The 23694-nt window shown below is 51.2% G+C and overlaps 1 protein-coding gene across 1 annotated transcript; it reads left to right on the top strand.

The window, feature by feature from the left end:
- Window positions 1-511: 511 nt before the first annotated feature.
- On the top strand, window positions 512-23243 carry IDS (iduronate 2-sulfatase). The gene is made up of 9 exons (XM_006212966.4): window positions 512-750; window positions 1164-1300; window positions 1857-2034; window positions 4679-4767; window positions 7229-7429; window positions 8907-9077; window positions 13787-13913; window positions 16004-16177; window positions 18211-23243. The coding sequence occupies exons 1-9, from the start codon at window positions 654-656 to the stop codon at window positions 18681-18683; spliced, it is 1647 nt and encodes a 548-aa protein (XP_006213028.1). The 5' UTR covers window positions 512-653; the 3' UTR covers window positions 18684-23243.
- Window positions 23244-23694: the final 451 nt, after the last annotated feature.

The raw sequence follows: 23694 nt of genomic DNA, 5'->3' as shown, positions 1-23694 counted from the left end.
GCACATGCCCACTGCCATTCAATGTTTATTTGGTCATTTACTGTCTGCAAGCTCCACCAAGGCAGGGACTTAGGACTCCCAAGCCGCCAACAGTGCTTGGTATACATATCTGAGGATACTTAAAAAGTATTTATTGAACAAGTGCATAGGAAAGGGGTCCTTTTAGATGGAGGAAGACGGGTTCTGAAAGGGTCTCATTGAAGCAGAATGGCATTTGGGCTGGTCTGAAAGGAAAAGGGTGGCTTTTATAGAGAGATGACGGAAGAGAAGGGCTTCCAGGTGAAAGGCACAGCACGAGCAAAGGCAAAGAGGCGGGAAACTGCTGGTTAAGGACAGCGGTTGCAACGCAAATCTTTGGAGACACCGGGAAAAACATCCTCCTAGAGAGGCACTTAGGGGCTGGAGGGCGGGGCCGCTGGGCGGAGCCGCTGGGCGGAGCCGCCGCTACTCTGGAGCCGCGGCCCCGCCCGCTGTGGCCCGGATCACGCGCAGGCGCACTCGCGCTCGGGCCGGCGCCCGGGCCTGAGGCTGGCGGCAGTCGTTTTGCGCATGTCTTCCTGGTGTCCGACGCTGAGCCCGGAGGGTTGGCGGCGGCTTGGCTCTGCCGCCGAGACCTGTCACCGTCGTCCCGGAGCTGCGACGCCGAGGCAAAAATGCTGCCGCCCGGCCGGGGCCTGCTCTGGTTTGGCCTGGTGCTGGGTTCTGTGTGCGCCTCCCTGGAGTCCGCGGCGCAGGGCAACTCCGCCGCAGGTGCGTCCCGCGCCCTCGCCCACTTTGCAGGGCTCCCTCCCTCCTTCCTGCTTACATCCGGCCTTAACTCCCTCGCTACCTGCCTTCTGCTATTCTTTCTTCCTTCTGTCCTTCCTCTCCTCCCTCCCACCCACCATCACTTCTTCCTCCCCTCCACCTTTCTCTGTTTCCCCAAGTTTTTCTTATTTTCCCTTCCCTTCCTCCGTCCCCTCTCTCTCACTCTCTCATCCAGGCTTGAGACCATGGTGAAGAACTAACCCTGCCGCCCAGGACCGGGACTTCCTCTGTGCACCCACTCCCACCCTCCCTGGCTTGGCTGGCTGGGCTGTCTAGGTGCCAGCCCTAGCACCTACCGCGGGTGGGGGTTCGTGTCAGTGCAGGGGACCTCACTGAAGCCCCTCCCTCCTGTGCAGATGCTCTGAATGTCCTTCTAATCATCGTGGATGACCTGCGTCCCTCCCTGGGCTGTTACGGGGACAAGCTCGTAAGGTCCCCAAACATCGACCAACTGGCATCCCACAGCCTCCTCTTCCAGAATGCCTTTGCCCAGGTATGTCTGGGGACCTCTGGGTGTAGCTGTGTGCTTTGTGCACTGAGGGTTAGGGGATGGCATTCATCGTGCAGGGCATTTCTTTATTGTTAGAGGGAAGCACAGTCTGGAAGATGGCAAGGAAGCTTGTGCCTTCAAGGGTGCTCCTCCTCCTTGGGTGGGCGGTGTGCCCCGGCCCTACCATGCCCAGCTTTCTTCCCCAAATTGGGGATGGCCTGGTGCTGAGGAGGAGGGGATGCTGCCGTGGCGCCCCTCCTCCCGGATACCCCTCATGGGGCCGCCCTCAAGACCCTTGTCTGCTCTGGGCACCCATGAGTCACCATCACGCAGAAGGACACAGTCATCTTTTGAGGGGCTGAGGCCTTCCTCCCTCTCTCCGGGAAGACTTCTTTCCAGAGTCTGGGTGAGGCCCAAGTCCCAATGGTTGGCTTTGAGATCTGCGTGACTCAGCCGCCAAGCTGTCTGAGGAGGACCTGGGAGGTTGCCTGGTTACCTTTTAGCTCCCAGACTCTGTTTTGCCCTGAGGACGTTTCCCTCTGCTTCTGCCCCCTCCCAGCAAGCCGTGTGTGCCCCGAGCCGTGTGTCCTTCCTCACCGGGAGGAGACCAGACACCACCCGCCTGTACGACTTCAGCTCCTACTGGAGGGTGCACGCTGGGAACTTCTCCACCATCCCCCAGTACTTCAAGGAGAATGGCTACGTGACCTTGTCGGTGGGAAAAGTCTTTCACCCTGGTACTGCTTGCTGAACAAAGTCTGGGTTCTCTCCAGTGTTGTGCCCGAGGACTGGGGCCCCCTCCTGGGGTTGGGGCTCTCTTGGCAGAGGCCTTCTCGGGCCTGGTGAGCACCTCATTGGTCACTGCTGTCTTTGTACAAAATATGACTTCTTAACTTGGCTTCGTGTTCTCACTGAAAGTGAAAAAGGGTAGAAGGGCTTTTTCTTCCTTTTGGAAAGTCGTCGTGGTGTTCTTTGGTTCCTTTGGTTCCTCAGGTGGAAGGAAGGGCACCGGCGGGGATGAGGCAATGTTGGGTGCACCTGCCTCTCTGTACCCCAGGGTCCCTGTCAGTAAAGTGAGACCAGAGCAGCCTGCTGACTTGCCCAGTGAAGAGGCTATAATTTGGCAGGGGTTGCCTGCCCACTGCGAATTAGGTCAGAAAGGGCACTCAGGGTCTTTAGGGTACCAGGGGCCACCAGTCCGGACTTTCATCACTGCCTGGTAAACGAGCTCTCTTTAATGCCAATAGTGAGAATACTGAAACACAAACTTTCAAACTTTGTTTTTCACTTGAAGTAACTGATTATTTGAAAAACAGTTGGAAAGAAAAGGAAAGGATCAACCAACAAATATAAGTTACTTGCACTAGAACCACACTGAGGAGAGCTGAAGTTTGACAGCCCGTGTTCTGGGCATATTATTTGTCTGATTTGAGATTCTCCTGTGTACACAATTTTATACTGTGAATGTCTTAATCATAAACGCTTTCCCATGTGATTCTTCACGCAAGCCGTTAGCAGTGGCGGTACAGCAGTGTAACAGAGAGGTGCACCGTAGTTTCATCCCACCCATTGTAAGGTCTTCAGTGTCCCGCTTACCGCCGGGCTGAGCCTCTCCGGAGGCAGAGCGAACTGCTGATGGGCAGTGGCACCGAGAATTCTGGCCTCTGGCTTCCAGCCCTGGCGCTGCCACTCTTAGCTGTGCAGTGGAACTTGGGCAAATCATTCATCGCCTTCGAGCCTCCGATTACCTTTCTGGGAAGCTGGAGAGGCAGCTGCCTTGATTACCTTCTCAGGGGAGTGTCCCAGGGGAGCTCTGTACCGTGGAGCACTTATCATGAGGGGCTGTGTTGGGAGTGGTTTCCACAGCTTTCCTTCTGCTCTTTGGTTCCACTGGCGGCAGGCTCAACAGCCTCCTTCTGGTACCCAGCCGGCTAGTCCCGGTTGAGGGTAACATTTGACTGGGCTGAGTTGGGCCCAGTTTTGAGGGTGAATCTGTCAGGAATCGTATTGTGCAGCTGAAAGTCCAGCATCCGGAGACCTTTCTGCAGCTGGTGCTCACATCTGGACACCCATTGCCTGAGCACAGCTGGAGGGAGGAGACGAGTTTGAGGGAAGGAGGAGATACAGCAGGGGGAGGCCAGACAGGGCCTGGGGGTGTCACTTGATCTCCTTCCTCCTGGTAATTAGATTGTGGGATCAGGCTCTGAGGACCTTGTAGAGACTGCATGCTTTGCCTGTAGCCTTCATGGAAACACATTTTTCAACTGGGTCTTTGTTCTCAAGACCTTGTTCTGTCGGGGAGGACCTGTTTGAGGGTGACCGCAGCCACCATGGATTGAGTGTCAGGCACGTGCCAGTGACTGTGCTGGCCACTCCCTCATCCTCTCTTCAACAGCAAGCAAGGTGGGGTTTCATCATTGTCATCATTTCTTGAGGAGGAAGCTGAGGCTCTTGAAGGTCAGGTAGCTTGCCCAGGGTTGCACAGGTCCTGAGAGGCAGCGCCAGCATTTGAACCCAGGTTTGTCTTCGTCATTAGCTCTTCGCACTGTGCTTGCCCTGTTGCTCGGCCCTCCTCCCACTGCCCCGTCTCCCTCCAGCCCTGCTTCAGCCAGTGCTCTCTGTCAGAGCCTGGCATAGCCCTGTGCCGGTGATGCTCTTTCTCCGGCTTCTGCCTGCCTGCCCTCTCTGCCCCTCCTGGCTAGTTCCCATGGGTCGTCCTTCCCTTTGGCTCCCTCGCGAGCCTCGCTGACTCCTGGAAGCCCTCGCTGCCAGCCCCACGCCCCCCACCTTCCCCCGGTCACCTCTGTGTCTGGGGCTCCCCCGCTTACACAGCCGGCAGGCCTTCCCTGCTGCCACATGCTGTTATTCTGTCTTCCCAAGTAGACTGTGAACTCCCGAGCAGAGGGGTGGGTTTCTGCATCATGCGTGAGCACCTGGAGTCCTCAGGTGTGGCTTTGAGTCCCGGCTCACTCGTCTAGTATCTGGTTGGCACCCGGCAAGGCACTCACCATTGGCGCGCCTCCCCTTCCCCAGCCAGCCGTGGGTGTGCCAACACCTCTGCCGCGTCCTTCGTGGGGCTGGGACAGGTGCCGGCCAGGGCCTGCAGGGCTGCGTTGCTCTGACCCTGTTGGGTTCCTTCCTCGGAGCCTAGCATGAATCACCAGGGCTTCAGGGCGAGGGTCAGGCGCTCAGTGCGCAAAAGCCCAGAGTTGGCTTTTGGGAGGACTTCTCATCATCTGGCCTTGGCTCTTGATTTTACAGATGAGGAAACCGAGGCCAAAGAGGGGAGATGGCCTTTCCTAATTGTTTATGAAGTGTCCATTTTGGGTGGGGAGGACATCTCCAAGCCTTATTTAATGACTTTCTTTTCTCCCCCTCAAGGAGTATCTTCCAATCATAGTGACGATTCTCCGTATAGCTGGTCTCTTCCAGCCTATCACCCCTCCTCTGAAAAGTATGAAAACACCAAGGTAAGGATGTGGAAGGGGGAGTGTTCTGAACAAGAGCCTTTGTTCCCTGTCTAGCAAATGAAGGTTACCTGTTGCGTGCACTGCATGGCCTTTCAAGCTGGTTGTCCGGGGAGGTTCGTGGGCTTTGTTTGCGGTTGTGACGTGACAGAGACAAGTGTTGGGATCTTGCGCATTAGGTCCAGTGGAGAGGTGGCTTTGCTTTAGAAGCTGGTGGGTACACCTTGTTCTAGAAGCTCATACTCTAGTGTATATGACTCGTTTAATGGCTCCTTCGCGTTCAGTCTGGAGGAGGCTCTGTGCTGAGGGGTTACGGGAAACGCCGACACACGGAAGGGAGAGGAGAACCCTGTGCTCCGGGCTCCTCAGCCCAGATTAGGAGAAAGGCTTACATCCATCTCTGTCTCGGGCCTAACGGATATGTTCAGGTGCTGCGACCTTTGAGAGGCTTTTAAAAATTTTAGAGCATTATGGGAAAAAAGGAATCTATAAGGAAGCTTAATCTTGGTTCAGAGGAGCCCCCAATGTATAAATGGAAGTAAAATCCACATTTAAACAATTCAGAAAACCAGCTGGAGCACTGAGACATGACATGCTTCTCGGAGGTTTTTAGAGACACCGTGTGGAGAAGGGTGCGGACTGGGGGAGGCGGGTAGGGTGCAGAAGAGTGTTCTAAATGCTTGACAGCCGTCTTTTCAGAGCGCAGTGAAAGCTGGGGGCTCTGGCCTTTGGCTTGTGGCTTGAGTATTAACAGAATGAGATTGGAAGACCCCATCTCAATCCTTCCATTCCCCGAAGCCACCTTGCTGCTTTGTAGTGGCCTTGCAAACACCAGATCTCTGTCCCCATCCCCCACATTGTTCTCCAGGCTGTGGGTCTGACTGTCGCCAATCGCTGGGGTACTGCAGGTCATGTGAACCTGCAGAGGGTGAGTGGGGCCAGTGCAGCGGGTGTTGGCCGTCCTGCCCAGGCTGCGGTGGACACAGCAGGCCTGTGAAAGGACACTCCTCTGTGAGGTGGAGCAACAGCCACCGGTGCCCGGGTCTTTGCGAGCTAGAAATCATGGTCCAAACTGAAGTCGGCCTTGTGGCCAGCATGGCCACTTTGGGGAATGAAGCTGTTGGTTCCATCCTGTGTATGGTATAGTTGGGGATCTGGAAATTCCAGGGACTGTCACCTTACCCAGTCAACTGGGACCCTGTCACTTAGAAGCTTTAGTCTCTCTCTCAAATTGAAGACAGATTTGTTTCCCTTTTGTTAAAATTTTTTTGAGATATAACTCATATACCATAAAAATTACCCTTTTAAAGTGTACAATTCATTGATTTTTAGTATGTTCAGAATTGTGCAACTGTCACAAAATTCAATTTAAGACCATTTTCATCCCCTCAAAAAGTAACCTGTACCCATGAACATTCACTCCCAATTTTCTCTCAACCCCCAGCCTGTGGCAATAGCTGATCTGTTTTCTTTCTCTGCAGATTTGCCTGTTCTGGACACTTAGTACAGATAGAATTTTTGCAAAATATGCCCTCTTGTGTCGGCTTCTGGCACTGAGCATCCCGTGTTTGAGGTTCATCCGTGCCGTAGCCTGTGTCTGAACCTCATTACTTTTTGCAGTGAAATAGGATTCCATTCTACGGGTGTTACACGTTTTATTTGCCTTTTCGTCAGCTGGTGGATGTGTGAGTTGTTCCTACTTTTTGGCTGTTGTGAGTGATGCTGCTCTGAGCATTCAGGTACAGGTTTTTGCATAGACTTAAAATTTCATTTCTCCTGGGTAGAATCAGTGGGCGAAGTGTTCGTATGGACCTAGTTTTGATTTTTCTTGGTATATAACTAGGAGTGGAGTTGCGGGGTCTTTTTAACTGTTTGAGGAACCGCCAGCATGTTTCCCAAAGCAGGTACTCCATTTTACATTTCCACCAGCAATGTATAAGGGTTCCAATTTCTCCACATCCTCAAGAATACTTGTTATTTCCCATTTTAAAATTACAGCCATCCTCGTGGGTATGAAGTGGTATCTCATCAATTTGCATTTGCATTGTTTTGATTTGTTTTTCCCCAAGGACTAGCGATGTTGAGCATCTTTACCTGTGCTTATTGGCCATTTGTAGATCTTCTTTGGAGAAATATCTGAGTTTTTTGCCCATTTTTTTATTGTTGAGTTGGAGACAGATTTTTTTTTTTGGATCATGAGTTTACTTGGGTTTCCTTTAAGTAATTATAACCTAGAGTCAGAGGATGAACAGCAAGAAGCTAAGTGCTGGTGGTTTTCTGGCCCCTGCCAGGAAAAGAAGAAACGCTTCTCTGTTTCAGTTCTACTTCCTGTGTGCCTGTCCAGTCCGGGTGACTAATACTCACTGGGCTGGAGATAGGAATGTTCAGTCCTTTGTGTGTGGAACTTTTCATGACTTCTCTTTTTGCATGTGAAAAACTAATTTGATATGTTTTGTTTCGGAAGACGTGTAGGGGACCAGATGGAGAACTCCATGCCAACCTGCTTTGCCCCGTGGATGTGGCAGATGTGCCTGAGGGCACCTTGCCTGATAAACAGAGCACCGAGCAAGCCATACGATTGTTGGAGAAGATGAAGACGTCGGCCAGTCCTTTCTTCCTGGCTGTGGGGTATCATAAGCCACACATCCCCTTCAGATACCCCAAGGTGAAGAACTGGCGGAGGGCTGCTCCAGCACAGCCGCAACAGCTGTGTTGCTTGTTGAAGGAGGGGTTTGTGTAGTGAAGGTGACCCCATCCTGCTGTCCCTGGTTACCAGGGATGCCTGATGGCACCAGTGTACTCAGTGGTGTGAAGATGGGTTTCAGAGGTCGAGGCTAAGAAGTAGACTTAGGACATGTAAGAATCTTGTTGGAAACACTTGGCTTTCCACTTCCTCCCCTGGAGGGCTTTTTCCCCTAGGACTCTGAGTTGGATGGTGAGAGCATCATAGAGAAGGGAGCAAGGCCACCAAAGTCTGGGATAAGTGATGGTCCTTAGGACACAATTCCAGGGAATGTGAAGCCTCTTCAGTAACAGCTTTACCCCTGAGTCCTTAAGTGTGGGGCACTGTGTGACTTGTTGGAGCCTCAGATCCTGTGCTTGCCAGTATATCATTTAGAGCACGTCGTCTTTTCTTTTTTAGAATGTTTTTCATTTTTCCGTTTCATGGTTTCCCTGGGCCTGAGCAGCACATTCTTTTGCAACGCGTACCCCTCACTTGTGATGAGAGTAGAGGTCAGAAGCATGCTCTTTGATGCTGGAGGTTGTCTTGCTTTGATTGGCCCAGGGGATCTCACCTTCCTAGCAGGAGCTGTCAGCCCCCTTGATGGAGTGAGACTCACTGCTGTCTCTGGTGCAGAAAGAGTTAACCTAGAAGGAGAGGCCTCTGGGAGCCTGGATCTCGGGAGTGTTCCCACCATTCCCAGAACTGATGAGCGGCTCCCGGGGCCTAGACTGTTCATGGAAAGCCCCGCTTTCCTCCTTGGAGTCTGGGATTTTGATCTATGCGGGCAGAGGGTGCCTGGGTGACCAGCCCCAGGAAGGACCCTGGGTGCTGAGGTTTAATGAGCCTCAGCTTCCCTGGCGGCAGCATTTCACATGTGTCATCACACAGCTCATTGCTGGGGGAATTAAGCCTGTCCTGTGTGACCTCCCCGGGAGAGGACTGTGGCTCCCTGAGGCATCCCCCAGGACTTTGCCCTTTGCTGATGCTGTTTGGTGTTATTTCACTGTCATCATTGCAGGCGTGAGTATGGCTGTGTGCTGAGTCCTGTGAGCACTCCCAGTGAGTTGCTGAATGTAAGGTCGCTTTGGGGAACTGGCAGCACCTCTCCACACCTTTTTTTGTTGGAGGGGAGCTGGGGACAGGAATAGGAGGCCATCGACCTCTATGAGGGAAGAGAGCTGGTGCTGCTTGGTTTGTAGGAAATAAGCCGAGAAATGTCATTACCATCGGCGTCTCATGAGAGTGACCTAAGGCCTGACTTTCAGGTGGGGGCAGCACCTGGGAGTGGTAGTGAGCCCCTGTGTAAGTGCGTCGCAGGCTTACAGAAAAGGCGGCCTAAACACTGGGATAGAGGCCCAGCCTGGTGCCCGTGCCAAAAGAATGACAGCCTGGTGGCTTTGTGCGCTTCTCCCCCAAGGAGTTTCAGAAGTTGTACCCCTTGGAGAACATCACGCTGGCTCCTGACCCCCAGGTCCCTGCTGGCCTCCCTCCCGTGGCCTACAGCCCCTGGATGGACATCAGGCAGCGGGAGGACGTCCAGGCCTTAAACCTCAGCGTGCCCTACGGCCCGGTTCCCGCGGACTTTCAGGTACCAAGGACGCACCCAGGGGCGTATTGGGCGCTGACGGCATGGTGTCATTGGTGACGCCACTCTCCTCAGTAGGCACTCCCCCGTGCCTCGCGTCTCGCGGAGAACTTTCTGCGCAAGGCGTCTTGTGGCGTGCCGGGGCTGGGGTGGCCCGGATGAGTTTAGAAGTGCTGGGTTGACAGAGCCTCCCCTGCAGTGTCTCCACTTCCAAAGAAGGGGGCACCTGAAGGTTTGGGGACTCGCTGGCTGCGGGCACAGGATGGGGAAGAGGCCTGGGTGACACGCTCTAACTCATGGGGGGTGCCGTTTAATCCAGGGGACGGTTTGTCAGTTCTAAGCTGCTTGGCGGCTCCTGTGCCTCGCAGAACTCTTGTTTTGCTGGTCCTTGTGGGTCCCCTCTGTGGGAAGGAAAGCCTACATGGGCATCCATTCCTCTCAGGAGCTGTCTTGGTGAGCAGGGCCTGGGCACAGAGGGAGCAGGGGCGCCAACATGGCCGGAGCCTTCCAGCTGCAGTGTCTGGGTCCCTTGGCCACAGTGTGGGGGTGGGGCAGGCACAGAGTTGGAGTTCTCATGCTGACTCCTCAGTTACCCTCTGCCTGGATTGCAGAACACATGCTGACCAACTTTTTCCAGAATATTCCACATGCAGCCCTGCCCTCGTGTTACCACATGAACACTCCAACACGCAGTCTCCAGGGGAAGGAAGGGGACACTGTTTTCAAAGCGTGCTTCCTGGGCCACCTGCATCAGACTCCCTACAAGAGCTTGTTAGAAGCACAGTGTCCTGGCCCCACTCAGGCTTCAGGGATTGGGAGCTGGGGGTGGGGTCTGGGAGCCTGGCGTTTCCAGAAAAGCACACCTAGTGGTGCTGACTCACACGGAAGGTGGAGAGCCACTGCTGCAGGCTGCAGTTCAAAACAAGACAAAACAAAACAAGCTGTGCAGGCGGCTCTCACTGTCTAAACCCATTTGGCCCCTGTGTTTGGAGAGCAGGCATGTCGGTGGTGAGGGCCACTGTCCCTGCATTGCAGGTGGCCGTGGTGACAGCTTGGGAAGCAGTGGCCCATCAGCCTGTTGGGTTCCTAATTCCCCTCACGGGGGTTCTGGGAGCGAGGTCTCTGGAATGGCAGCTCTGAGGCTGCACCTGGACATCTAGTTAGTGACGGTCACTTACGATGACCCTTTAGATTTTGAGCTGTGCTCCAGGAAGGGTGCTCAGCTTTTTGTGTGAACTGTCCATTGGTCCTGTGGGAACCTAGTGGGTTGCCTGCTCCCTCTGTTGTCCAGGTGAGGAAAATAGAGGTGGGGGGGGGGAAGGTGTGCCCCATATCACACAGTTAGTGCGGGGGGCGTCCCCCAGGGAGCTGTGATGCCAGAGCCCCGGGGTTCGGTTTGTTGGTTCTGAACAGTGTGGGTTTGAATTCCCATCCTACCCCACACCAGCTGTGTGGTCGCTGACAAGTCCTCCTGCCACTCTGAGCCTCAATCTCCTCGTCTGTAAAATTGAAACAAGATGGGGGAAGGTTTTCCACGATGACACCTGCTGGGGATTTTCCGTGGGGACCACAGGAGCGTGTAGGGCGCCTGGGGCGGTGGTGGTTGCGGGGTGTCGGCTTCTCCCTGGCTCTCTCTCCACTCCTCGCGCTGCATCCGCCGGCGGTGTGGCTGCCCCACTGGACACAGAGTAGATGGTGTGACCGGGAGGACCTCCCTGGTGTGCTCATATGCTTGCCCCTGCCCCACATGCACCCTGGACTCGGCCCTGCTCGTCATCCTCCTGCAGCTTTGGGTGTCTGTGCTCAAGTCCCGTCTCCCTCCACTCTCGAGCCTCTCGGTTCTGTGCCCTCTTCAGTGGGTCTCAGAAGAAGAGCAGCAGGGACTTGGCCCCCCCCCAACCCCCTTTCCGCTCCTTCCTGTCTGCTCCCACCAACTTCCCTCCAGCCTCCACATCGGCTCACATCCGTCCCATCTTCAGGGATACCACCTGTCTCGCCCCTTCCTGTTTCTTCTCCCGTCCTGCTCCCTCGCCTGCCCTTCAGGGGAGAGTGAGTGAGGTGTCTGTTCTGGCTGCATCTTGGCTTCACCGTCCCTTCATTCTTCATCTACCTCTGTGCGGCCTTCTGCCTCCCCAGCCCACTAAGAGTTCTCTCACCTGTGTCAGCCCTGACCTGGTTGACAAATAAAATCTACCCTCGTGGGTCCGGACCTTCCCCGACTCCCTGCTGCTCTCTCACTGTTGACCGGCACTACCCGTTCTGGAAACGTTCGCCTCCTGGGCTTCCTTGCCAACCCTCCTGGGCCCTCTTCCACTCCAGTCCCCCCGGCAGGGCCCTCTTTCTGTGTCTGCTACCTAGGAGGCGCTGCTCTCGGGTCAGCCCAGGGCCCCACTGTACCCTTTCTGCCCCTTGTCCTCAGCTGGGCTCTGCGGAGCCTGCGTGGATGACCCCCGGCTTCACTCCTGATTTTCGGGCATCTGTCCACTGGCTGTGAGAGGCCCCACGGGCCACAGCACCTCTCCTGCTCTTTCGGTTCTCCTTCCTCCTACTCCCCTCTTGGGGGCCCCCTCCCTGCCACTGAACAAGAAAGCTGGAGTCACCCTTGGAGTCCTCAGCTCCTCTCCCTGCCTGCTCCCCCCTGCCCCCGCTCCTGCTCGAGCCCCTCGGTCCCTCTCATGTCCGTGCTGTCCTCCTGCGCCTTCAGCACAGCCTTCTGGGCCGCTGCCGGGGGTCTGGGCTGACACGTCCCTTCAGCAAGTGACGGCGGAAGCCCTCATGCCCAGCGCTCACCTAGCGCTGCTTCATCTCGGGCCGCTGCTGGAGGACCCTTACTCGCCTGCAGCCCGCTTGGCAGCTCTTCCCCCTGGACAGCCTCAGTGCCTTCCTTGGCCTCCAGCCCAGGACCTCCACTCTTTGGGTGGACCTCCAGGTCCATATCATCCAGCCCTGACCTGCCTTTTAGTGTCATCTCCCACCCCTTGGCCCTCCCATTGATCCTCCAGCTGCACCAGCCAGCTCATTGGCCTTGCTGTATGGTGACACTACATGGGTCCACGTGTTGCGGCCCCTGCATAGAGCATCTTACCCCCACTTGTCTGACTGCCAGCTCCTCTTCTCAAAAGCTGACTCCTCTGTGAAGCCTTCCTTGATTTCCCCAGGCTGACTTGAAGGCTCATTCTTCTGTGCTGTCCCTAGGCCCCGCCAGTACTGTGCCTTTTTGTGTCTCTGTGCCTGTCCTCACTGGAGGGGTGGCTCATTGAGGGTGTGGACCACGTCTGCTTCTCGTTCTATCTCCAGGGGCCAGCCAGCCTAGGAAGGAGGGTGGACCCTTGAATAGGACACAGCTGTCCTGACAGCCGTCTTTGGTCCCCAGGAGGACCAAGGTTCCCGCGGTTACAGACCGAAGACTCTATCTACCATAAAATAGAAGTAGGCCAGGGTTCTGTATAATACTTCTAGCAGGTTAGATGGGTATCTGTTGTCTTCGCTGCCTGGGGAGAGCAGGTCAGTCTCACAATTCTCCTCACCCTGGCAGTGGTGAGAAGAAGCTGGTGGGTCCAGCCGGGTGCACAGTGGAGGCAGGGGCCAGTCTGATCGGTCAGCAGCTCCTGTGCTGCTCCTCCGTGGTTGGGGTGGGGGGTTCACCTTTTTCTTCAATATCTGTGAACAGGGCTGGGGGAGAGTCAGCCCGGACAAGGCTGTGGCTCTTTCACGGAGGCTGTCTGGCCTGGGAGTCCCTCTGGGCTTTAGGGAGCATGGCGGTCCCTCCACTGCTCTCCTGCCCGCCGGGATTTTGTTGAAAATGAGCCGCACGTGAGCACCCCAGTCTGTGAGGGTAAATGGCTAACACTGAGGTCCTGGGGTCAGAGGAGAGGCCCACTCATGACCATTGTAGGGGGTTGAATTGTGTCCCTCAGAAAGATCTGTTGAAGTCCTGCCCGCCAGGACCTCAGAATGTGACCTTATTTGGAAAATGGGTCATTGCAGGTGTAACTAGTTAAATGAGGTTGTACCGGTGTAGGGTGAGCCCCTGATCCAGTAAGACTTGAGTCCCTGTGAGAAGGGGAAGGAGGGAGAGGCAGGAAGAACTCCACACAAGGATGGAGGCAGGGGTTGGAGTGCTGGGGCAGCGAGCCAAGGGGCACCAGGGGCTACGGATCCCCCCAGAAGCCCGGAGGAGGCAAGGAACGTTCCTCCCCAGAGCCCGCAGAAAGAGGATGGCCCTGACGACAGCTTGTTGGCCCCCAGAAGGGGGAGACAATAAGTTTCTGTTGTTTTAAGCTGCCGGGCTTGTCATTGTTCGTTAAAGCTGCCCAGGAAGTGAACCCAGCTATGTGACATCTTTGGTGGGACCCTCAGCAGAGTTTGGAAGGCCGAGGGATCAGTGTCTGTGTACCAGCTTGTCTTCTGGGACCCGTAAGACGGTGTGAAGGAGACAGAAAGGAGTAGTAAGTGGCACACCCCTCTGCCGTGATCCGTGTCCTAAAGTGAAAACTGGTTTGCTTAGGAAAGAATCTTCCTTTCGGCCACGAGGATTTCGCTGTGGCTGTGCAGGCGAGGGGACACAGATGGGAGGGCAGCGAGGGTTGTGTTTTGCCTGAGAAGATCCTCTGGGCGTCCTCGGAGGGCCAGGGCTCGGGAGGGCGCTTGGGCGAGCGCACGGCCCTCAGAAGCGCGGTCGCTGTCATTATTATTGTTTTTGTAATTTGCAGCGGAAAATCCGCCAGAGCTACTTCGCCTCTGTTTCGTATGTGGACACACAGGTCGGCCAGCTTCTGAGCGCTCTGGATGAGCTTCAGCTGGCCAGCAGCACGGTCGTGGTGCTCACCTCGGATCACGGTGAGCGTTTGAAATGCCCTGCTCCAAGCATCTGACCTTCTCTGTGAAAACTTTCCTTGATTGCCTTATAGGTGTGTGTTCTCTTCTGTGACTCAGCAGTGCCTTGAACCTGGAGTCTTGGATGCTTTTCTACCTTGTTAGTCCTGGGACCTCTCCCCAGGGAGGCATAGCCTCTTTTGGGTCAAAGAAGTATCTTGGATGCTTGGGTGGGTGGCTGGGGTGGACCTTGTAGCAACCTTTTGTTTCTTGGTGAACCAAGCGGTAACCATGTTTGTGTGGGGAGCCCTTTTAAGCCATTTGTAACCTAGATGGTTGGAGGATTTTCAGTCTGTCTTAGGAAGATCCAGAACAATTCTGGCAGAGCCGAACAAGGCCCTCAGACCCGGCTCACCCCTTCCACCCCCAGCCCCACTGTCTTCTCTGCCAGGAGCCTGGGGGGGGTCACAACTCTGTATATCTTCTAAGGCAGTTTCCCACTTTTTCCAAAAATGGAAACCTTTTTTAAAAAATTCTTTTTAATTTTTGCCAGGGTGTGTTTGTGTGTTTGGGGCCAATGAGCCACAGTGCCCCCTTCCTGTACCACAGTTATCCACTCAGAGCAGTTTTGTCCATCTCATCCTCACCGCCCCCGAATTATGCTGAAGCAAGTCTCAGGTGGTTCAGTTTTCTGAACGCTATCTCTAATAAATTTGGCTCCTTTGAGGTTTAACCATACTACCATTACTACCATTATCATACCTAGAACCAGAAAACGATTCTTTAACATCCTCAAATGTGAAGTGGGACAATACTAGACCACAACATGTAGGACCCGCCTTTACCCCACCTGCCCAGAGCTGACTGGTGCTGGCGGGTCGGGGGCCCGTCCGCCAGCCTTCGGGGGTGCACACACATTTGTCTGCCGTGAGCACGTCTGTACATAACGTATAGTCGGGGACCACGGCGGGCTTGATTGTGCTTGTGTACTGTTTTGTTCCCTGGTTTGTGTTTTCCACTTAATGTCACAGACAGTTCTCTGTGTCATTTTTCACAGGCCTCCCCTATGCCTTGTAAAGACCCATATCGTTTTGGCAGATACAGATGTGTCATAATTTTTCACTGTTTCCCTGATGATCTGCCGCCCAGTGCTGCCCCTCTCCTCTGGGCGCCGTCTCCTCCTCCAGTGCTGACACGGCCCTCTGCACCCCATGAGGGCGCGGCCCACTTGAAGCTCTCTTTTGCTCGGAGGCAACTGTGGTCAATGACAAATGGCCCTTCTCAGAGGGCTCCCCTGGGGCTTCCCCCAGCCGAACCACAGAAGACTTGTTGAACCCATACATGGCAGCCTTTTGTGGTTTTGGTTATTTTTTAATATGAAATACTCAATGTACAATCTCTTTTATGTTTTTTTATATCAAAAAGGACACCCAAACGTGAAGTGATTGGAAATTCCCAACTTGGAGTATTCAAGCCATCTTTGCAAGGGATGTTTTCAGCAAGGGTTAGGGGTTGTCTTTAATCAAGGTTAGGGATCTGGACTCAGAAGTTACATTTTTTTGGCCTGTGGTATGTCTTAACTGAAAAAGATACCCTTGTGTTTTAAAAATCTGAGCAGTTGTGCTGCAGTTTCACAGCTCATTTCTTGGTGGTGCACACCCAAAAGTGAGAACCTGAGCTTGTGGGACTTGAGTCCAAGCTCGGGAGGCACAGGACAGAGAATGATGACACTGTGACTGTCGGGGTCTCCACTAGGTCAAGAAAGAGCCCTCCTTAGCGGGGGAGGCCGGTCTGTGTGGGGGCCATTGTCCCTTGGAGCCCAGCCTGGGTGCAGATTGCTAGTTGCTTGCTAAATATTTCTTAGTTTGGGAATTCAGTATTTTTTCCCTCTTAAAGGTTTCCTCATTCAAAACAAATGTCTAACTTCAGATAAAGCTGCGTTCAGGGGAAATTCACTGCTTCTGTGGCAATTCTAGAGGAATTTCTTTCTTCTAGGTGATGGGTCTTTGCCTCCTCTGGTTTTCACTACTGGAAATGAAATGGTGTGTAACTCAGATGAGCAAGCTGCGAGGCGATTATTCATTTTCTGTCATGCTGTGCTTCTTACGAACCAGGGTGGGCTCTGGGTGAGCACGGAGAATGGGCCAAGTACAGCAATTTTGACGTCACTACTCGCGTGCCCCTGATGTTCTATGTTCCGGGAAGGACGGCTCCACTTCCGGAGGCCGGAGAGAAGCTTTTCCCATACATCGACCCCTTTGATTCCGCCTCAGAACCGATGGAGCCAGGTATAAAAATGCTCGATGATGTGACTTGACAGCAGCGGCACCTGTAGTTGCCATGTAAGCTGCCTTATCAAATCCTCGGCGGCTTACCCAGGCCGCCTCCCTCCCAGCGCTGCCGTTCCTACAGCCGCGGCCCGAGCACCTCCCAGGCTCTGGGTCGGGAGGAGGGCCAGGGCTCGTGCCCATGAGTATGGCCCCTGTCACGAGGGGCTGCAGAGAAGGTGGGGCCAAGGAGCAGATGGCACCCCCAGGATGAGGAGGGCTGTGCTGGAGGTTACACCAGTGTGCTCTGGAGCTCAGATGAGGTGAGCAGCAGACTCCACCGGGGCAGGGCAGCCCCCTGACAGATGAACAGAACCCCATGACCTGCGCGCTTCCGGCAGGGACTCAGCCCTTCATGAGGGAGACATTTGCCATTTTGGCAGCTTGTCAATCTGGTGAAGCACTGGATCTGTAAAATCTGTCAGGTGGTTCTGCTTCTGCCATCCCCAGCAGTGAAGGGCAGGTTTCCTTTGACTTCCACGTCCCAGTGCCTCCAAGCTGTTCTGTCCAGGTAGTGTCAGGCCCCTGGCTGTCCTGGTCCTCTGTCATTTGTCTGATTGCTTCCTCATGACTGGATTCAGGGCAGACATTTTGGACATGCGCATTAGAGGTGAGGCTGGGTGCTCCAGTCCTATCGCGTTGGCGGCCTGTCCCATTATTAGTGATGCCAAGTTTCATTACCTGGTGAAAGTGGATGCATCAGCCAGGCCTCGCCATTGTGAAGGTGTCTTTTTAAAAGAACTTTCTTTACCTTTTTTTCTTTTTATTTTACTTACAAAACAAATGTATCAGAAATAAAATTGAGCAGTATGAAGCAAGCTCTTAAAGGTCCAGAAGGGCTAGAATGATGGCCCAAAATCAAGATAAATTTTAACAGGAGTGAGTATAAAGCACATGATTTAGACTGTGAAGGTGAGTCAATCACAATGAGGTACCATTTCACACCCATTAGAATGGCTGGTATCAACAGCACTGGCGAGGATGTGGAGAAATTGGAGCCCTCAGACATTGCTGGTGGGAATGTAAAATGGTACAGCCGCTATGGAAAACAGTTTGGTGGTTTCTCAAAAACTTTAATATAGAATGATCCTGTGACCCGGCAGTTCCAGTCCTAGGTGTATATCACACAGAACTGAAAACAGGCGTCGAAAGAAAAACTTGTAGAAGAATGTTCATAACATTATTAACAGCTAGAAGGTGGCAGGAACTCAGGTGTCCATTGACAGATGAATGGGTAAGCCAATGTGGCACATACATACAATGGAACATTATTCAGCCTTAGAAGGGAGGGAAACTCTGACACCTGCTACAACATGGGTGGACTTTGCAGACATTATCCTCAGTGAAAGAAGCCAGACACAGAAGGGCAAATACTGTGCAATTCCACTTCTGTGAGGTACTTAAAGTAGTCAGATGCACAGAGACAGAAAGTAGAAAGGTGGGTGCTGGGGACTGGGGGAAGGAGAGTTGGGGAGTTGTGTAGGATGCAGAGAGTACTAGAGATGGCTAGTGGTGATGGCTGCACAACAGTGTGAATGTACTTACTGCCACTGACCTGGACACTTAAAAAATGCTGAAGATGGTACCTTTGATGTCGTTTGTGTTTTACAACAATAAAAGAGAGATGGGTCAAATGCAGACGTCCGGAGAGGAGCGATCTGCAGGGCGAGGCTGAGACTGGGATAGCCTGTTCCTCAACAGACTTGTTCCCAGTGGTTTGGGCCTCCAGTGATGATCCTTGCCCAAACCAGTTATATACTGGTGGTTCCAAAATTCGAGTCATTTTTAAGAGTGCCAACAGGCTGAGGGCACCTTCGTTCTGCATCCTGGGTGAAGTGCCAAGTTGGCGTTGTTCCTCAAACTCTCGTGCTTAAAATAAATTGCGGTGAAAGAACAAAAGACAGCGCGGAGCCTGGGCAGGCTCTGTGCACCTGCTGCCGGCTGAGGCAGGCGCCTGTGACGGAGCCCCTCTGCTGACTTGCTTCCTCTTTCAGGCCAGCAAGCCATGGACCTCGTGGAGCTTCTCTCGCTCTTCCCCACACTCGCAGGACTTGCCGGACTGCGTGTCCCTCCCCGCTGCCCCATCCCCTCATTTCATGTTCAGCTGTGCCGAGAAGGCCAGAACCTTCTGAAGCATTTTCAATTCCGTGCCGTGGAAGGGGATCCGCCCGTCCACGCTAATCCCCGTGAGTTGGTTGCCTATAGCCAGTACCCCCGGCCTGCAGACTCTCCTCAGTGGAATTCTGACAAGCCTAGTTTAAAAGACATAAAAATCATGGGCTACTCCATACGCACGATAGACTATAGGTATACTGTGTGGGTTGGCTTCAGTCCCCAGGAGTTTCTGGCTAACTTTTCAGACATCCATGCAGGGGAACTGTATTTTGTAGACTCTGACCCTTTGCAGGACCACAATGTGTATAATGACTCCCAGGGTGGAGCCCTTCCCTGGTCATTGATGCCTTGAGTTTTGCCAACCACGGAGGGCGTATTTAACGCGCTCCCTTCCGGCTGGTGAGAGAGGGAAGTAGAGCTGGGTGTTTTGTGGGTATTAGTGATAACGGAAGCAACCTAGGGGTGGGCAGTCACAGAAGACATCAGCAATTTGGTGGAGGAGGGTGTAGCTCAGTGGTAGAGCGTGTGCTTAGCATACATGAGGTCCTGGGTTCAATCCCAAGTACCTCCATTAAATAAGTAAATAAGTAAACCTGATTACCTCCCCCCAAAGCAAAATAAAACAAAAACAAAAGATGAAAAAAAAAACAGTTTGACCTGAGAATATGTGACAGACAAACTTACAGCTGGTAACTGTGCTGGGGCTGGGCTGAACCTTTTCTTCCCTTTTTTTTTTTTTTGAACAGTCATAGCTTATTTATTGAATGAGTACATACAGAGTAAGCAAACTAAAATAACCATACCTTTAGCTATCAAGACCGTAATAACTGAACATTAACACTGTACTCAAGAAATACTGGAATTTAGTACATTTCAGAAAGTAACCACATATCAAATTAGGTTTGACACTAAGTTTTTGGTTCTTTTGTTTAACTTAATCATGTATCTTATTTAGCCCAGTATATTCAAAATATATCAATATATAATCTAGGTTTATTTTTAAAATGTGAAGTTAAATAATAATGCCAGATGCCAAAGCCTTAAAGTCTATCTTCAATTTTTCTTTCTATTTTTAAAAAATTCTTTTTAATGGAGGTACTGGGGATTGAACCCAGGACCCCACACGTGCTAAACATATGGTCTACCACTGAGCTATACCCCACCCCCCACTTTTTCTTTCTAAGATCGCAAATTTTCAAATCCAAATCTAAAGATAAAATATGCATAAAGTGATTTATGTGCAATTTCTTTATCAAATAATAAATAATGCTCAGTAAACTAGAGGCATGAGATGTATGAGAAATTCAGTTAAAAATTTTCATACACTTTCTGGCCCAAATAATAATCTGTTTGCAGATTACTCTTGAACACAAAGGCCATCTATTAAAAGGCATCTTTATTCACAGTGGAAAACAGTTAAAGGCGTAACTATATCCATGAACTGAGTCATTCAAAACTGTTAGTTTCCTCCTCCTTTAGGGATGGTTGCTTGCAGACATCCATGTATCCTGGAGGCAGGGAATAGTCAACTTTTAATTGCTGATTAAAGACATTATTAATTTTATTAAGTTCTAAGTTATTTTGAGAATTGTGGAAACTTTTCATTAGTATAATATTGTGATTTTTAATGCCCCAGAATGTGGTTCTGTATTCCCTAAATATGAATGTAACCAGAAATGCAGGTGGTAGGAATAAGCTTAGTCCCCATCTTCTTACAGAGAATGGAATATTCCCAAGTCATATTTTCAACATGTTGAAGTTGATCAATTCTTAACAGCCATCAGAAGTCAAGCACTTTTTAAACAAACATCTAACATATTCCTGTATCGAAGTGAGTAGCTTTTAGTAATTCTTTCTTTACAAGTACTGCTTCAGTGTTTAAAGGTAAATGTTTGTGAAAAAACAAACTACAGCAGGTTAAATCGTTACTATACTGTATTAAATTGTAACCAGAAAGGCAAGATATATTAAAAGATTACTTCAAATCAGTAAAATTTCAAATACAGATTTTTTTTCACTAATTAGCCTACAGTGGAGGCATGTAACACCACAGTCTTCTAAGTGATTAAATTACTTCATTCTGGCAACAACAGTTTTCACTGGAGTGAAGGGCCCTGTTCCTCTCTCCTGATCCTGCAGCTCATCTCTCTTCTGGAAGCCTCAGCTTTCGTAGATGGTTTCCCCCAGCCTTTTCTTTCTCTTCCTTCATCCCCTTTATTACGCTCATCACTTCCACTAAGAATTTTACAATCCAGTCTGAATTCCTCATGACATATTTCACTTTGTGTAGCTTTATCTCGTCTACAGTTAAGACTACACATTTTACACAGACTTTTATTTCACATCCATTTGTTGTTCCTAGTTGGCTATAATATATACACTGCATCCTCTTTTTTTGCTTTATTTCTGGAAGCACAGTTTTAGTATCAAAAGCCTGCAAACTCTGTTCTTGCTGAAGCCATAAGCTGAACTGTGCCATGATGTGCACGGTGGCTGTGCTGTTGCCCTTTTGGCAGTGACTTCCATGCGTGACTGAAGCCACGTGCAGGTCTGGGTCTACTTTGGGGCATTTTGCATGTAGATCTGTCTCTGCCAGAAGTGCTTCTGTCTCATCTTCTCTATGCAAGGGCGCAGCCTCAGAAAGCTTCCGCTCTCCTTAGGGTTTAGCTTGGCTTGGCCTCCCTTTGTAAATCTCCTTTTAGAAGCACAGGCTCCATTCATGTTTGATGGCATGCTCTTCTAAATCATCTTACAGGTTCTGGTTGCTTCTTGTGTTTTTGACACTGAACCCAATTTAGAACCACCATTGCACATCTCCAGCAGACATCAGGATGAGCGGGTGCTTTCTGGTTTTCAGACATCGAAGCTGACCACATTCCTTATCTTGACTCAACTTAGAGAAGCCACATCTTTGTTGCTTCCCGTAACTTTTCTCCAATCCTGCTGAGCTGGACATGTTTTATTAATGGCTCTGCAATCACTATTTGTAGAAATCCCTATTTCTCTTGAGCCAGGGCTGCTTTTATGCAGTTTAGTTGAAACCCGAAGCAGCGAGCCTAGAAATTTTGAACGGCCCTTAATTCCGTGGCTCACAAACATGACGATGCATCAGAACCATCTGAAAGGCTGGTGCAGACCCAGCATGCTGGGCCCTGCCTGCACAGGTTCTGATTCAGTGGGTCTGGGGTGGGGCCTGAAAATTTGCACTTCTTAGAAATCACACAGCTCTTTGAAAGGCTGCACTTGGAGAAGCCCTGCCCCTAGGTGTGTGCTGTCCAGTAGCCTCTAGGCACATGTGACTGTTTAAATTTAAATTAACTAAAATGAAATAAACATTTCAAAAGCAGCATCTCAGTGGCACTGGCCATACTTCAAGTGCCCAACAGCCAGTGCGGTTAGTGGCTCCCGTGTCGGACAGCACACATCTAGATCCTTTCTGTTGTGGAAGACAGTGGATTGAATGGAGCTGTCCTAGATTACCTCTGAATTTGAGCTGCATCCACTTGGCTACTGGCGAGTTCCTCCTATGGGCTGATTGTCTACTCTGTGTTTGCCCGCAGTTTCTTGTCCGGGGGTGAGCAACGTACGTTTGGGTTAAGCCTAGTGTAGGGAGTTCACTCTGACCATCAGCCTCTTCCTCTCCGCTCTCATCGCCATCACCCCAGCCCTTCAGACCTCCTTCCCAAGTAGTTTACCTCCGCCTCCTCTTGCCTCCCTTGCCTCCAAAGAATCCATGTGTCTTCCTGAAGTCCCTCTTTGGTCCTGCCCTTCGAGAACACCGTCAGTGCCTACTACTGGGTCTACACAGACCTCTGCTGAGCAGTCAGAGTCTTCCCTGACTCCACAAAGCCTCTTTCCTGGGCTGACCGGTTTGCCTGCTGGTCCCTGACTCTCCCTCGCCAGGCCCTGCCTCCCTGTCTACCCTTAGGCTGTCCCCTCCTCCCTCACCATCCATCTACCTATTCAGATCGTTCTTCACAGCCGGCTCCCACGCCCCTACTTCCAACAGGCTGAGGGGTTTTGACTTTCTAGACCATAGCGTGGGATGAAATGAATGTTGTGAAAGAATTTTGTTGTCACTTTAGTTAAAAAATAAAGGTCTTTTTTCTGATTATAAAATTAATGTGTTAATTTTAGAAAAATTGGAAAACAAATGTAGTAAAAGATAAGAAAATGTATCTGTATTTTATGCTAATAGTCACTTAATATCTTGTCTTTCGGGGGTGTCAAGTTTTTACATTCTTGTGATCATACCGTATGCTTTATCATGCAATTTTCTATTCCTATTTTTTCACTATTATATATGGTTATCACAGATTTTTGCAAAGATACTTTATACTGGTGGTAATGTATTTTGTTGTGTAGTTTTGTCATAATTTACTTAACCTTTCAATTACTGGAAATTTATTTCCAGTTCATTTCCAAATTTTCAGTATTGTAAATAATGCTGGGATGAGCACCTTTGTGAATAAAGTTTTTTTCTGTATTTCACATTACTCTGTCAGCATAGTCTCAGTGCCAAATTGTCAAAAACATCTCCGTTTCACTCCTCTCCTCACTCTCCTGCGACCTTAGGTAGTAAAACTAAAAATAAAGCAAACAAGCACACAATAATACAAACCCATAAAAGCCAACAAACAAGAAACCCAAGCCCCACAGTAATAGGTGAAGGTAGAATCCTGTTTTAGCTCTGCAGTCTTTGCTTAGCAGTGACCTTGATCATTGTTCTCTTTTTATGATTGTTGGGCATTTGTGTTTCCAGTTGGGTGAATTTGCCTTTAAATTTTGTTTATGGGTTTCACTTTTTTAAGTAATCAAACAAATTGCTCTTTTCCTTTGTGATTTTTTTTCCTGTTAAATGTGGAGGTCTTTCCCAGCCTGGAGATTTAATAAATATTCATTTTCTTTTGTTTTTTTGTGGTTTGTTTTGAATACTTAATGTACCCTGTCTCTCCACCTCATCATCAGAGTAGTATATGCTCATCGAGTACAATTTGGAAGACACGGGAGACGGTAAGAATGAAGGGATGCTCAGCACACTCCCCAGCCTTTTTGCGCGATGAGAGATGAGCCTAGGCCGGGCGTCGGGGTGTGTGCCGAGAGGTGAGCAGGGTGACTCTGGAGGAGCCTCACCCCGGTGCCAGAGGGCTGGATTTCTCTGGATGATGGCAAGGGGCTGGCCCTTCCCCCTCAGTTTTCCTTGCTCAAGACCAACATGCAGGTCACATCTCCGAGGAGTCTCGCAGCTTCTGGCCTGGGCTCTGGCATTGAGCTAGAACCCGGCTGCCCCCTTTGGCCTGTGTCTGTTGTCTCTTTGGGCCTCAGGTATAGCCCACTGTGACTGAACCTGCTGTCAGCTGAGC

Source organism: Vicugna pacos, chromosome X (assembly GCF_048564905.1).
Source record: "Vicugna pacos chromosome X, VicPac4, whole genome shotgun sequence".
Classification (NCBI taxonomy): Eukaryota; Metazoa; Chordata; class Mammalia; order Artiodactyla; family Camelidae; genus Vicugna; species Vicugna pacos.
This window is presented reverse-complemented; position numbering and strand designations above follow the sequence as displayed.

Coding starts and splice junctions, on each gene's coding strand:
- IDS (XM_006212966.4), top strand. CDS start 654: ATGCTGCCGCCCGGCCGGGGCCTGCTCTGGTTTGGCCTGGTGCTGGGT. Junction 4,768..7,228: donor AAAAGTATGAAAACACCAAG/GTAAGGATGTGG, acceptor TTGTTTCGGAAG/ACGTGTAGGGGACCAGATGG. Junction 16,178..18,210: donor CTCAGAACCGATGGAGCCAG/GTATAAAAATGC, acceptor TTCCTCTTTCAG/GCCAGCAAGCCATGGACCTC.